This window comes from Triticum dicoccoides, chromosome 6B (genome assembly GCF_002162155.2).
Source record: "Triticum dicoccoides isolate Atlit2015 ecotype Zavitan chromosome 6B, WEW_v2.0, whole genome shotgun sequence".
NCBI classification, from domain to species: Eukaryota; Viridiplantae; Streptophyta; class Magnoliopsida; order Poales; family Poaceae; genus Triticum; species Triticum dicoccoides.
Window position 1 is genome coordinate 693750660 of NC_041391.1, and position 15686 is coordinate 693766345.

Consider the following 15686-nt stretch of genomic DNA (forward strand, 5'->3'; position numbering starts at 1 on the left):
GGCGAAGACGACCTATCCACCAGGTTTACAAGGTTTTACAACGCGGTAAACGCGCCCATAAACATCCATAGAAGCTATGCTAGCTACTGTTCACATTAACCTGCCACCGCTGCAAAGAATCCATCATAGTTGCCTCTAGTGAGTCCGGCCATCTTCCATGCCCTTCCTTCCGCCTCAATTTGCCGTATCACCACAATTGCCGGTGGAGTAGCCCCATCAAAGACCACGGCATTTCTGTGCTTCCACGGTGTCCACAAGTCAAGCGCTAGCAAAGTTCTCACGTCTTTGGCGTCCATGTCACGATCATGGCATGCATTGCACCATTCAACAATGGAGCTGGTAGTAGTGGGTATCCACGCCGGATGATCAAGGGCGGTGATGATCGTTGTACGAACTGTCCTCGCCAGGACGAAGGAGGGGAGGGATATGGTTGATGGTCTCCCGATGCTGATCACAAAGTGGACACGATGCTTGGTGTGGTAGGCCATGCCTCGCCAAGCGATCCGGTGTCCAACATCTATTCCTTGCCGCAAAGCCATGAAAAGAACCTGCATTGAAGGGGCACTTTGGATTTCCATGAGGTTTCCGCATATGGAGCAAGGACCGCCCACTCAGGACCCCTCTTGCAAAGCTGACATAAAACCGTAGTTGAACCACCCTCTTCTCTCCAAACAAGTAGCCTTCCAAATTGTATTCTTGAGGACGGGCCAAGCAAAGAATTTGCACTTGAGAGGTGCCCAATTGCCCCCAAACTGCCAGCACCATGACGATGTCGGTCGTCCCATGGAACTGAACCTCGTAGGTGGGCATCGCGGAGTACTTGACACTAACGGTCAGCTTCCAAACAATGTCGTCGGCGATGTCATCACGAAGCTACACTTGTTCCAGACTTGCCCAAAGGGCACAAAATTGTGCGACCTGGTTGATTGAGAGGCAGTGAGCCATGTCAATCTTCCCGAGCGCGCCAGCAAAGTCATGCAAAGCGTCCCGCACGATGAGGCTCGTGCCAGTGGAGATGTCAGAAATCAGGGGCACATCATCGCTAGCCTTGTCTGCAAGAAGCCACGACGAGTTCCGGATCCGGCCATCGCCCAACATAGCGGCGTAGAAGAAGTCCATGTCCACCCTTGTTGCAAGGCGTCCATAATAGAACCTAGGCCCGATCAGGCTCCCTCCATTCGTACCATGGCCAAGGCAATCGGAGCGCCCTGAGCATACTTTTTTTTCATGGTAATATGTGTCTCATTCATATCATAAAGATTAAAGTACAAGTCACGTAAGGACCGACATGACAAAACTGAAAAGATAGAAGAACATCTCTGAGCTTGACACCAACGCCCATCACCTGCCTCCAGCACCACGACAGCAGCCACCGAAGAAAAGAATGATGGATCACCTCCTCACCCGAGCTCGACGCGGCTCCATCGCTGATATGCAGCTTTGCGGACCTCCAAGGTGGCTCACCAAAAGTGAAGCCCTTACCGTTGAACGAATCAGACCGGGGCAACACCCCGGACACGCCATCGAACTCCAGATATGACACCCCACCGTGACTAAGACGTCGCAGAAGGAAACCATACCTGCCATCCACGAACCATGAACCCAGCACGTGTTCCGTCTTCCAGATGTCGTCGATGCAGACCACAATCTTCATCCGCTCCTGGACTACCTCCCAAGCTCCGCGCCGACGCTGGAGCAAACGTCGTCGCAACGGCGGAGCCCGAGGACACAGGTCCACCACGAGGATGCCGCCGCCGCCACGCCATCCTTGCTTGAACAGACTGGTTTCCAAATCCATCCCCAACCATAGGACCAATGACCTTGTCAAGGAAGGATTCGAAGAATCTTTATTCAGTGTTGTCATCATCGCCGCCGAAACAAAGACGATGAACATCCTAAAAATCTAAACTACGAAGAGGTAAAAACGATCCACACGCGTGGATCCGGCGACCCCGCTCACCCCAACGACCGAGGTCGCCGGCGGAGGGGAGCCGTCAGAGGACGGCGCTGGAAGATTGGGTCTCCTGGCGGCGACCCCCCTCACCACCTAGCGATGACTATAAACACTGAAGCGAGTCGAAGGTGCCACGTCGTCACGGCTCCTCCCTCGCCAGAGCCGGCCAAAACTTGTTGTAGTAGACAATCGGGAAGTCGTCGTCCTAAGGCCCCATAGCACCAGCGCAGTAGAACATCAATCATCGCCGATTAAGAGTCGGGTAAATCAGAAGGATCCAACCTAAAGACAGACATCAACGTATACGAAGTACGAACAGATCCGAGAAAATCCACTAAAGACAAATCCGCCAAAGACACACCTCCACACGCCTATCGATAATGCTAGATACACCACTGAGACGGGGACTAGACAGGGAGAACCTTATTCCGTCTTTAGAAAAATCCTAACAAAACTCGGAGGAACACAGGAAAACAGAGCCCTCCCGCCGGCAAGGGCCGGGATCCACCGCGCCGCCATGACGCCAAAGCCACCGGAGACGAGGCGGACCGGCGGGAGGCAGAGGAACCGGAGGCTTTTCTTAAGGAGGGAACGGAAGCGGACTTTGGTTGCCTGACTAAAATATAATCAAGTTGTTGTGCCATGTCTCAATCCACACCCACAGCAGCATTGAAATAATTCTATTGTAAGTTTATGGTCTCTGCACAACATATTCTCTTTTTGTTCTTATATGTACTGAATTGAAAAGGGAGCGACTATATGTAAATCAAATGACTATTTTTGTAAGCCCCTTTTCTTTTTTCTTTTGCTAGTACTATGTGCTACTAGTTTTTTTTTTTTTGGACTACACGCGTAGACTTGCACGCACTTTTCCAAGAAGAAGCATGTCGCCAAACTGGCTGCGAGACGCAGGCTGCTCCGCGTGTCCGTCCCCGCGTTCAGTGAATGCTGGGGCCAGCGCACCTACGGATAAATATCTCAGAGCTAGTGAGCAATCCTGAGGTCATATGCTCCCGCATGAACAGTAAAATCAAAAAAATTCAAAAAATTCTAATTTTTTTTTGAGAGAAACATTGACAAAAGTTCTAAGTGCCTGCAAAAATTCATCATGAAATCACATTCCTAGAAGGCGTGGCAAAAAAACAAAAATATTACTCTGAAAAAGCTACTTTCAAACGCATTTTGAAGCACTGAATTTGTTTTTTTGCCACGCCTTCTACGAATGTGATTTCATGACGAATTTTTGCAGGCACTTAGAACTTTTGTCAATGTTTCTCTAAAAAAAAATTTAGAAATTTTTGAGTTTTTTTTCGATTTTACTGTTTATGCGGGAGCATATGAGTTCGGATGCAGAATGGACTTTTCGCCTCTCTCGCCCCAATTCCCCCTTTTTCCCCTCCCCTTTTTCTTCCATGTCTCTCTTTATATACTTTAAGAAGGACTGAATCATTAGTCCTACAGCAACGGGGTGGTGGCGCAGTTGGCTAGCGCGTAGGTCTCATAGCTAAAACATGCGAGTGATCCTGAGGTCGAGAGTTCGAGCCTCTCTCACCCCATTCTTTTTTATTTTGCTTTTCTGCAACTTTTCTTTTCTTCACTTCTGTTGAATCATCAATTTCCATTGGTTTTCCTCAAAGGCTTGGTCTTCTTTTAAATCCAATTTCCATTTTATCTTCTTCTAATATTCACAGTCGGCCGCAGGAAAATAGAAGAACTAAATGCTCGCAGCCAGGGCAAAGAAGAGAGTGACAGGAGATTCTGTATTACAAAGGTCTTTCCTAACTCTTGCCAAAGAATGAAAGCTATCAACACCACCTCATCTTTCCCAGAAAAGCAGTGCATCACCTTTTTTTTTCTTTTGCGGGAAAGCAGTGCATGACCTTTCTAACATGTACTCCCTCCGTTCCGAATTACTTGTCGCAGGTATGGATGTATCTAGATATATTTTAATTCTAGATACATCTATTTCTGCGACGAGTAATTTGGAACGGAGGGAGTAACATCTATTCTTACAGATACGCAAGCCTTTAACATATTCTCAGAAAAAAGAAGGCATCCAGATGCGAGTGAAAATGTATGGCATTTTGGCACCTTATCTATCTCTGTACAGATATACAAAAGAACCTTTTGTGCATTGCCGACAAGAGGAAGCATATGCAAAGCAGCCACAAGCCACAAGGATCTCAACACAGCCAGATGCCAAGTAGCCACTAGACACAAGGATCTCAACCTAACCAGATGCTGCAAAGCTGCTAAAACCAAAAGGCCTACAACGGCAGCCACTGCCTCTAGTTACACTTTCCAAACCAAATGTCTGTCACTCATAACTCATCTGCGCAGCATGGTCTGTACAAGAGGTTGTCCGCAGAATTTACAGCAAAAGGAGAAGTGTTCAAAAACACACGTTACAGAAGACATGCTTTTCCTTATTATTCATTTACTTTTGACCCGGGCGGGTCGAATGAATCCTGGGAGCGCCTCGCTCAGCCCGATTTCTTACGTCGGATCTCGATGCCCTGCACGATGAGGCCGCTCTTCCACCTCCCACTTTTGGTCTCCGTCAGGCTGATGGACACCTCGCCGTCGTCGCCCCCCTCGTTCAAGAACTCGCCCAGCTCCAGCTCCAGCCACCCGTCGGCTCTTTTCTGAGGGAACGTGACATTTTCTTTGTGAGATACTACGCGCCGGTCCGTCATCGCCCGATAGTACTCGTCGTCATCCTCCTCATCATCATCCTCATCCTCCTCCTCCTCCTCGTCGTACTCGTACTCGTCCTCGTCCCCGTCGTCAGCTTGTAGGCAAACCTTGCGAGTCAAGTTGGTAGCTCCGGAACTGACTGATGCCTCCTGGGCAGGAAAATTCAGCCCATAGGAATTCTCATCCATCTTGAAGACCATGTAGGCTGCATAGGTTGTGCCTTGGGAGAGCATCTTGCCATGTATCTTCCCATGGATCTCGAACCAGCAAACATTCACGAGTTCAGCACCTTCGGAGAACCTGTCGCCAACACATGGTTACAACTTGTAAAGAAGACGAAAACCAATCAACAACATGAGTTGAACTGAAACTCAATACTGAAAAGAAGTCTGCAGTGAACAAGGTGCACCGTAGAGTCGTATTCTTTATGCAAAGTGTCATTTATGACTATAGTTGTAAAGGGTGTGCGCTTTGCTTTTGAAAGTAATGAAAATAAAAGCAAATGCTTATGTGTCAAGCAACAAGGACTTATCATGTACGGGAGTACTCTGATTTCAAAGTGAAACTTGAAGATCGTTGAAAACCGATATCAAGCATCATTCCAAAATTTGCTAGTGAGGAACCATGTCGAAATCCCCATTCTGGGTTTTTATCCACAGGGTAGTTTAATCTTCCATCCTACAACTTACACTGCTGCGGATTGCACCAATAAACCCCGAAATGCAATCGAGTGAGATCACAATGCAACAGCAAAATCAAATCAAATCCAATTGCAGTCATATAAGAATAAGATAACAACATAGAAACAGTCAGATAAGAAAAAGAATAAGATAAAGCACAGAAACATTCACAGCACAAAATACTCAAAGAACTATGTGCTGCCTATAGTTGATATAAACAAAGTTGAAAAGGTCCTTAGCTTTTGAAAGTAAGGAACATAAAACTAGCACCAAGTTCGCTTATGTGTGAAGTAACCAGGACTTTAGAGTGTTACAGCGTTATTCCGATATCCAAATGAAACTGGCTTCAACTAAGTCCCTTTCAAACAGTTTTAAGATGACCAAAAACAGATTTCAGGCACTGTGCTTACTCCAAAACTTGCTACTACCCGGGAACTATGCCGAAATCCCCTTTCTGGGTTTTGGGTATTGGTTGACAGGACCATCCTACAGTTACTGTTGAAGGTTGCAGGAATTAACATGGTCAAATTGATTGCAATCGAAATGGTGCGACCGCGAACCAACAGCACAATCAAATCGAATGCGATTGCAATTAGATAAGAGTGCCATCACCAGGCAGCAACATTCAGATTCAGACACACAAGCTATATGGATGTATGGATATGGAAGAGCGAACGAACCTGGAGTCTTGGAGTGGGATCCAGGTCCAGTACTGCGGCGTGTCGCCCCACACGATGAAGAGGTTCCTGGCGGACAGCATGTAGCACTTGGCGCCGGTCTCCCTGTCCAGCCACACGCTCTGCGGGCGCGCGCACAACCACCGAACAATCGATTAGCGATCAACCCAGGATGAATCTGTTAGAAGAGTTGGGGGATTGATGACTGCAGTGCAGACACGTACGACGAGCCTGTCGGGGAGGAGGGCCGGGCCGGCGGAGAGGCGGAGGAAGAGCTCCTTCTTGGACGAAGGCGGGGCGGGGGCGGTCAGCTCCCCGTCGGCCAGCGGCGGGAGGCCGCCGGGGGGCAGGAAGGCGGCCCAGACGGCGTCGGAGTCGGCCGCGGCGCGGAAGGCCGGGGATACGGCGGCTGCGCGGCAGGCGTCGCGGGGGGTCGTGCGGGCCAGCGCCGCCGAGAGGAGCTCCTCCGGCAGGCGCGCGATCTCGCAGGCCTCCTCCATGGGTTCCTCCGTCCGTCCGTCCGCCGGCCGGCCGGTGTCTTCTGGTCCGAGATTCGTCGTCGGAGGAGTGTGCGAGGGAGTTGCGACTGGTTTGGGGATGAGAACGCGGGCGGAGGCAGCGACGAAGCACTCGGTGGGGAGAAGCAGCGGTTTGATTGTGGATTAATTTGGGACGAAGCAACAGATGGCACATGGCAGGACGCGGACGACAGTTCAGTTGGAGGAGGGCCGGTTGCGGCGGCCTCGTGGGCGGCACTACGTGGTGAAGACTCTCTTCGCATACGTGTGGCTCGTCTATGTCAACGCAAAGTACACGAGACTAGAGAATATCACATGAAAATCAAATTTTCTTTAAAGAGAACTTTGTAAATACCATGTTTGAACGTTTTGAGAAAAATCTGAAAACAATGCATGATGTTAAGAGGGCGATGTTCTATTGTCATGCAAAATTTCAAGTTCAAGCACATTACCATTTACAAGTTTTGAAAGAACAAATTTAAGAGCAACTACAACGGGGCGACCCAAAAGGACGGCGATTTCGTCCGCTTTTTGTCCGTTTGGGTCGGCCGCCCGCCCGGCGTTCGCCCTGTTTTATATATGGATCGGCAGGGCGCCCAACGCGCTGACCCATATGTGCCGTCGTGGCTGCCTGGTCCCCCTATTTTTTGCATGATTGCATGGTTTGAATCAAAATAAAATCGTTTTGAACCGAATAAAATTGCATAGTTTATTACAAGCCAAATGAAAATAAAAAGGTCTCACGTAGGTCTCACATAGTTTTGCAAACGAATAAAAGAAGATACATCTATTGGTTGCCAACATGAGCCCACATATGCTCAACCAAATCATTTTGTAGTTGCACGTGGGTTTCTCAATCACGCATGTCTTCATGAAATTGGGTGAACTGTTCAAACATTGTCGCTACTCCATGCTCAGGCACAACATTCCCAACGTTCTGTACGCTCGTCTTCTACGATCATATTATGCATGATCACATAAGCAGCCATCACCTCCTACAGTTTCTGCGTGCTCCAGGTATTAGCAGTATACCGAACGATGCCCCATCGAGATTGCAAAACACCAAAGGCACGCTCGACATCCTTCCTAACACTCTCTTGCTCTTGGGCAAATCTTTTCCTCTTCTCTCCGACAGGGTTGGGTATTGTCTTCACAATAGTGGTCCATTGAGGATAGATATCGTCACCCAGATAGTATCCTTTGTCGTAGGTGTGGTCGTTGACAGTAAAGTTCACGGGTGGGCTGTTGCCTTCGGCAAGCCTAGCAAACAACGACGAGCGCTGAAGCACGTTGATATCATTGTGTGATCCGGCCATGCCAAAGAAAGAGTGCCAGATCCAGAAATCTTGAGACGCCACGGCCTCAAGTATGACAGTGCAAGCCCTGACATGGGCCTTATACTACCCTTGCCAAGCAGAAGGGCAGTTCTTCCACTCCCAATGCATGCAGTCTATACTACCAAGCATCCCTGGGAAGCCCCTGCTGGCATTCATCACCAACAAACGGGCTGTATCTTCAGCAATCGGCTCTCTCAAGTACTCAGGGCCAAACACAACAATAACAACCTTGCAGAACTTATACAGGGACTCTAGGAAAGTAGACTCGCTCATACGAACGTACTCGTCAATGAGATCATCGGGCACTCCGTATGCAAGCATTCGGATGGCGGCAGTGCATTTCTGATAAGAGGAAAAAACAATCTTGCCAACGGCATCCTCTTTGCACTCGAAATAGTCATCATAGCCGACCACCCCCTCTCTAATACAGTTGAAAACATGCCTACTCATACGGAAACGGCGGCGGAATTTCTGATGTTTGTTGTATCAAAGTAGTCCTTCCAAAGAAGGAAATGCCCGCTCTCTCGGTTGCGATTCAGCGCCGGAAGGTGGCCCGGAATGGAGCCAAGGAACAATGGCCGCTGGTGTTGAGGTGGTGATAGACCAACACGGTAGCCAACATCTCCTCCTCGTCATTGGAGGACGAATCGTCGGAGTCGTAAAGAAAATTGTGAAAAAAGAACTCGTCGACGAAGTCCATTTTGTACCTTGGCAAACCGTCGAATAGCTTGCAGGCGTCGGCGAAGGAGACGGCCGGCAAAGGAAGTCGCGGCGCGCACGGACCAACTAGTTGTCCTGCCGGCATCCGACAAGCGTGCCGCCGTCCGACGAGCATGCCAGTGAGGATCTGGCCGGGCGGCGAGGCGGCTTCTTGGTCGGGGGCGGCTGTGTGGTGGGGAGGCGCGGGGGGTGGGAAGCTGTCGGCTGCCCGGCGGCAAGACGGCGGTGGCGGGCGACGTGGGAGTGCGCGGCGTAGCTGGACGGGTGTGGAGGCCCCGGCAGCTGGCCGAGTCGCCGACAAAAATGGGCGTCGGCGTCGGCTACGAAGGAGGACGGCAAGGGTTGTTGTTGGATGGGGGAGGGCAATGTGACACAGACCAGCGGGCCCGGGAAGGAGAGAGCGAGCGTACGCGCGTCCGGCTGGGTCGGTGCGTTGGGCCGCCTTTTATGTCCGTGCCGACCCAAATGGACGGCGGCGGACGAAATGGGTCGCCCCGTTGGAGTTGCTCTAACATCCCATATTTTTTTATTTCTTTTGAAACTTCTTTTTTGAAACTTTAAAACGTCATTTTTATGTGGTTTTTATTGGTTTTCCGTCGAAACTTAGTTTCCATGTGATATTCTCTGCAGCATCCACATCGCCGTCCAACTCTCCGTAGTTGTAAAATTTGTCAGCCAACTCCAACCAACCGTTGGTCTCTTCGAATGGGTGGGATTCTAGTCGAGTCGGCTCGGCTCGTTACAGCTCATTACAATAACACGTGAGCTCGACTTGACTCGTTAATATAACGAGTTCCGAGTCAAATTCGGCTCGACTCGTGTAACTCAAGAGGTAGCTCGTTTAACTCGTTATAGGCGTCAATAGCAATATTGATATTGGGTGTGCAATTATTCTACGAAAATATATTTACAAACACATACATTTCTCCACAAATCACAACAATCAAGAATTTACATTAAAGGAACACTTGGCACACTTTATGAATGACAAGAAGCTATAACAATGTTTGTATTTATCTCACGTCCCTTTTGATTAACGAGCTTAATGAGCTAAACAAGTAACTCATTAGCTTGGCTCATTGAAGTCATTTTGTTAACAAGCTTAGATTAAAACTCGACTCCACCCGTTAGTCATCAAAATTGAGTTGAGCCGAGTCACGAGCTACTCCTTTATCTTGTGATTTTCGAGTTAAAATTCCATCCCTAGCTCTGGGCCACCAAGGAAGAACCGCATTGCCTTTGATAAGAAGAAAAACCATACAACATAAGGGCAACTTCAACGGGGATCATCAAACCATCTTAACATTTGGAACATTTTTTTGCCATCCAGCGTGGTGCCTCAAATGTCCGTGGACGCGTTCGGGCTTTCAGAATCCCACAAACCGGTCACCACTCATGGAAGGTTTCAGGGAGTCCGGACCTCCGCTACATAGGCCTCTGACACCTCGTCTTACCCAAATCCTCTCTTTTGGACCCCTTTCCCCTCACCCCGCCCCCCTTGCTTTATATCCGCGCTATTCTATTTGAACATCGTAGCTCTACCACCTCGGCTGTCGCACATGCCTTGTTGAATGTTCGCTGCCCCACCCACATGCATGTCCGCTTTGAACTACGACACCATTGATCACCCCCATCCTCGTCCATAGCCAGGTATCCTCCGCCCCTATCAACACCGTCCATGGCGGACACCACGCCCGACAAAGTATTCGGTTGGTCAGTAGTACAAACTTTGTAGGCATGAAGCAAGGGGGCGCGTTTTTTTGGCAAAATATGCATTCTTGGTTTCATGAGAAAAAGCACTTCGCTTCCTACAACTTGCATATGATCTATGATCATAATGTGAAGTCTCTATCTCATTTGTGGTAAACTATCTCAAACTCCATCATGAAGTATCGCGGTGCGATCACACGGGTGGAAAGAAGGTGGCCACCAGGTGCGTGAATCATGGAGATCATAGGTTTTGCTCTTGTTGCTCAACATGTTAATCAATTCATTGAATAACACTCAATGTTGTAACTTGATGATCATGTTATTGCATAGCCCGCACGCGCTGCCGTATCTATATATCTATCCACTACATGTTGGGGATATAACTATTAGGTATGACCCGCCCTGGAGGGGCCGGGTTATACCTATGGCGATTCATCATCATGAAGCCCACGAAGACGTTCTGAAGATGTCGGTTTAGTTAAAGGGCCCAAGTCCCAAAGGCGGCTTAAGGCCCGTAGAGATAAACCGCCGTATATGTCTGACTTGAATTATAAGGCAGGAATAGATAGTCACCGAGCCGGACACTGTTTATGAGCCAGTCGGGACTCTGTAAGCCGCTGGGCGTCGACCTCTGTATATAAAGGGACGACCCAACGGCGGTTCAGGACAAGAAACAAGAGATCGAAAGCTAGGTCAAGCGGATTCGCTCCCTGGTAACCGAGACATAAGCAATCCCACCTAAACTGGATCGTAGGCTTTTACCTTCACCACAAGGGGCCAAACCAGTATAAACTCCCGTGTCCTTTGTCCCGTTTAACCCCTTTAAGCTTCCTAGTTGCGATGGCTCCACGACTAAGTCCTTTTGCTAGGACATCTGTCGTGACCTTTCCACGACAGTTGGCGCCCACCGTGGGCCAGTGCACGGTGGATTTGAGTTCTTAAAGGGCAGCTTCGAAGTCCAAGGGATACGCTATGGGCCGGATGACCAAGAGTTGTCGCAGCAAGCTCTACATCGACGATGCAGGGTGGGGCCCTGAGGCCGGCTCAATTGAGTACGGGTACCGGGTCCCCTTCGGTGGAATCCACGTCTTCATCGGCAAGATTGGCGAACCGGGCCCTGAGCCGGACATCTGCACCGACATCATCGAGACGGCTCAGCGTGCGAGACTTGCCCGAGTTCAGCCCGCCGTGAAGCGTGCCTTCGTGAGATGCCTCCATGGAGCAGAATTTTCTGAAGAATCTATGTCTGGTGGTGAGACGGCCATCTACTCTGATGGTGAGTCATCCACGGGTGAGACTGATTTGTTGTATCAACTGCAAGATGGCGGGCTTGGGGGCTATTCCGATGGCAAAAGTATTTCGGACCCCTATGAGCCGCCAAACAGAGTCGGAATCTTCATGACTGGTACCCAGCCTGGGCTAAATTCTTCAACTACAGCGGCGATGACTTCCGGGTCAGCAGCGGTGATGGCAGCCGGGGCAGGACACTCTGTGCACCCGCCGGCTCAGGTTTTGATGGCTTTAATGGATAAATTGACGACTTTGTTAACATCCTGGTCAACACGGTGAATCAAGCTCAACATGATGCGGAGGTGGCACAATTATGTGAGGAGATAGCACAAGCTAAAGAAGACCTGGCGGCAGAGGACGTCAGGATGGCCGCATAACGGGCTGCTTTGGATGCTCAGGCCCAGCGGATTCAGTGAGAGGCTTTCCAGCTTACGATGGATCAGAACGTATCAAATGAGATTATGAGGAGAATGCACCAGTCCCGTCTGCCTATGGTTTATGAGCCTAGAAACCTCTTCCGCACACCCGGTGCAGGGCCCAGTAACCCGCCGGAGGTAAACCGGACTGCGGCGACTGGGGCAGGAACACCGGTTCAGCCACGCGTGACGGAACCCCCTCGTCTGAATACCGCTCCACCTCAGCATGTACCGACACCATCGGGTCATTATTCTAATCCATTGGAAAACATGATTGCTGCGGTAGCACGATTGGCGGCTCTCCCGGTGGATGGCGACTCTCCAATGGCGGTTGAAACACGAAGGGTCAAAGAACTTCTTCAGACAGCCTTGGCACAGTAGGAGGCATATTCTTACAGTCGAGATAGGATTCACTCAACCCCTCGCCCAAGCCGGAGCCGGAGTTATAGCATGCATATGGACTCACCGGCCGTTTTAAGCAATGCCCGACGCTGTGATCAGCCGCGCGGGCATGACCCGACACGTGATGGAGCTCTTAACTTGCTTGATCAGGACAGAGTGCATCAACAAGCCGAGTAGACGGCTCAGCAAGCAGCCCAACATGTGACTCACCAGCCCTTTCCGGTTTATCCGATAACCTCGGTTGAGGCGGGCGTGATCTCTAGGTCTACAGGTGTACCCTGTCTGGTGCCGGCTCTATGTAATGAGCATTTGCCCAAGGATTTCAAAGGACCTCGAAAGGTGCCTAATTACACAACCGATTTACCCCTGAGGCATGGATTGAAAGTTATGAGATGGCCATGGAGCTACTGTAGGTCAGTGATGCTGCGTGTGCCAAATACTTCACCATGATGCTGGATGGAATGGACCATACTTGGTTAAAAGGGCTACCTACCAACTCCATCGGGTCGTGGGAAGAGTTGAACGCTCGGTTTATTTAGAACTTTAAAGACACATGCAAGCAGCTGCTACCTCTTGAGCATGCGTTGGTTTTTCCTTTGAAGAGGAAAGGGTGATGCAACAAAGTAGCGTAAATATTTCCCTCAGTTTTGAGAACCAAGGTATCAATCCAGTAGGAGGCTCCTCCCAAGTCCCACGCGCCTACACAAACAAACAAGAACCTCGCAACCAACGCGATAAAGGGGTTGTCAATCCCTTCATGAAAACTTGCAAAAGTGAGATCTGATAGAGATAATATAATAAGATAAATATTTTTGGTATTTTTATGATATAGATTGGAAAATAAAAGATGCAAATAAAAGTAGATGGAAAACTTATATGATAAAAGATAGACCCGGGGGCCATAGGTTTCACTAGTGGCTTCTCTCAAGATAGCATAATTATTACGGTGGGTGAACAAATTACTGTCGAGCAATTGATAGAAAAGTGCATTGTTATGAGAATATCTAGGCATGATCATGTATATAGGCATCACGTCTGCAACAAGTAGACCGAAACGATTCTGCATCTACTACTATTACTCCACACATCGACCGACTCCTATCTGCATCTAGAGTATTAAGTTCATAAGAACAGAGTAACGCATTAAGCAAGATGACATGATGTAGAGTGATAAACTCATGCAATATGATATAAACCCCATCTTTTTATCCTCAATGGCAACAATACAATACGTGCCTTGCTGCCCCTGCTGTCACTGGGAAAGGACACCGCAAGATTGAACCCAAAGCTAAGCACTTTCCCATTACAAGAAAGATCAATCTAGTAGGCCAAACCAAACTGATAATTCAAAGAGACTTGCAAAGATAACCAATCATATATAAAAGAATTCAGAGGAGATTCAAATATTTCTCATAGATAAACTTGATCATAAACCCACAATTCATCGGATCTCGACAAACACACCGCAAAAAGAGTTACATCGAATAGATCTCCAAGAAGATGAAGGAGAACTTTTTATTGAGAATCAAAGAGAGAGAGAAGAATCCATCTAGCTAATAACTATGCACCCGAAGGTCTGTGCTAAACTACTCACAACTCATCGGAGAGGCCTTGGTGATGATGGAGAGGCCCTCCGTGGTCGATTCCCCCTCCGGCGGAGCGCAGACGAAGGCTCCAAGATGGGATCTCGCGGATACAAAAGGTTGCGGAGGTGGAAATAGTTTTTCGTGGTGCTCCTGGATGTTTTCGGGGTCTGTGGACATATATAGGAGGAAGAAGTAGGTCGGTGGATGCTCGAGGGGCCCACGAGGGTGGGGGGTGCGCCACCCTTACTGGGCGCGCCGGGCACCCTCGTGGCCTCCTTGTTTGCTTCTTGACGTCCACTCCAAGTCTCCTGGATTGCGTTTGTTCCAAAAAGATCGCTCCCGAAGGTTTCATTCCGTTTGGACTCCATTTGATATTCCTTTCCTTCGAAACACTGAAATAGGCAAAAAAACAACAATTCGGGCCGGGCCTCCGTTTAGTAGATTAGTCCCAAAAATGATACAAAAGTGTAAAGTAAAGCCCATAAACATCCAAAACAAGTAATATAATAGCATGGAACAATCAAAAATTATAGATACGTTGGAGACGTATCAAGCATCCCCAAGCTTAATTCCTGCTCGTCCTCGAGTAGGTAAATGATAAAAACAGAATTTTTGATGTGGAATGCTACCTAGCATAATTCTCAATGTAATTTTCTTTATTGTGGCATGATTGTTCAGATCCAAATGATTCAAGATAAAAGCTTATAAAACATAAAAATAGTAGTACTTTGAAGCATACTAACAAATAATCATGTCCAATCAAAATAGCATAGCCAAAGAAAGCTTATCCCTACAAAATCATACAGTTAGGCCATGCTTCATCTTTATCACACAAAATACTCCCATCATGCACAACCCCTGTTTCAGCAAAGCAATTGGTTCATACTTTTCACGTGCTTCAGCTTTTTCAACTCTTACGCAATACATGAGCTCAAGCCATGGACATAGCACTATATGTGGTATATGGTGGTGGTTGTGAGGACAAAAACGGAGAAGATAGTCTCACACCAACTAGGCATATCAACGGGCTATGGAGATGCCCATTAATAGATATCAATGTGAGTGAGTAGGGATTGCCATGCAACGGATGCACTAGAGCTATAAATATATGAAAGCTCAATAAAAGAAACTAAGTGGGTGTGCATCCAACTTGCTTTCTCATGAAGACCTAGGGCATTTTGAGGAAGCCCATCATTGGAATATACAAGCCAAGTTCTATAATGAAAATTTCCCACTAGTATATGAAAGTGACAACATAAGAGAATGAAGATCATGGTGCTACTTTGAAGCACAAGTGTGGAAAAAGAGATAGTAGCATTGTCCCTTCTCTCTTTTTCTCTCATTTTTTTATTTGGTGGGCTTCTTTGGCCTCTTTTTTTGTATGGGCTTCTTTGGCCTCTTTTTTTATAAAGTCCGAAGTCTCATCCTGACTTGTGGGGGAATCATAGTCTTCATTATCCTTTCCTCACTTGGGACAATGCTCTAATAATGCAAATCATCACACTTTTATTGATTTACAACTCAAAAGTTACAACTCAATACTTAGAACAAAATATGACTCTATGTGAATGCCTCTGGCGGTGTACCGGGATATGCAATGAATCAAGAGTGACATGTATGAAAAATTATGGAGGTGGCCTTGCCACAAATACGATGTCAACTACATGATCATGCAAAGAGCAATATGACAATGATGGAG

The 15686-nt window shown here is 48.1% G+C and overlaps 1 protein-coding gene and 1 non-coding gene across 2 annotated transcripts; one reads left to right on the top strand and one right to left on the bottom strand.

Moving 5' to 3' along the window:
• Positions 1 to 3419: 3419 nt before the first annotated feature.
• Positions 3420 to 3510, top strand: TRNAM-CAU. Its single transcript is given in 2 exon segments — positions 3420 to 3457; positions 3475 to 3510. It is a non-coding gene; the product is annotated as a tRNA-Met (tRNA).
• Positions 3511 to 4015: 505 nt separating this feature from the next.
• LOC119324772 (putative F-box protein PP2-B12) lies at positions 4016 to 6697 on the bottom strand. The gene is made up of 3 exons (XM_037598546.1): positions 6233 to 6697; positions 6012 to 6130; positions 4016 to 4951 (listed from the first exon to the last, which is right to left on the bottom strand). Exons 1-3 carry the CDS (start codon positions 6506 to 6508, stop codon positions 4438 to 4440), a joined length of 909 nt encoding a protein of 302 aa, XP_037454443.1. The 5' UTR covers positions 6509 to 6697; the 3' UTR covers positions 4016 to 4437.
• Positions 6698 to 15686: the final 8989 nt, after the last annotated feature.

Excerpts from the sequence above, each read along its gene's own strand:
- LOC119324772 (XM_037598546.1), bottom strand. The coding sequence starts at position 6,508 with ATGGAGGAGGCCTGCGAGATCGCGCGCCTGCCGGAGGAGCTCCTCTCG. Across the intron at positions 6,131-6,232 it reads TCCTCCCCGACAGGCTCGTC|AGCGTGTGGCTGGACAGGGA; the intron begins GTACGTGTCTGC and ends GCGCGCCCGCAG. Across the intron at positions 4,952-6,011 it reads ATCCCACTCCAAGACTCCAG|GTTCTCCGAAGGTGCTGAAC; the intron begins GTTCGTTCGCTC and ends TGTTGGCGACAG.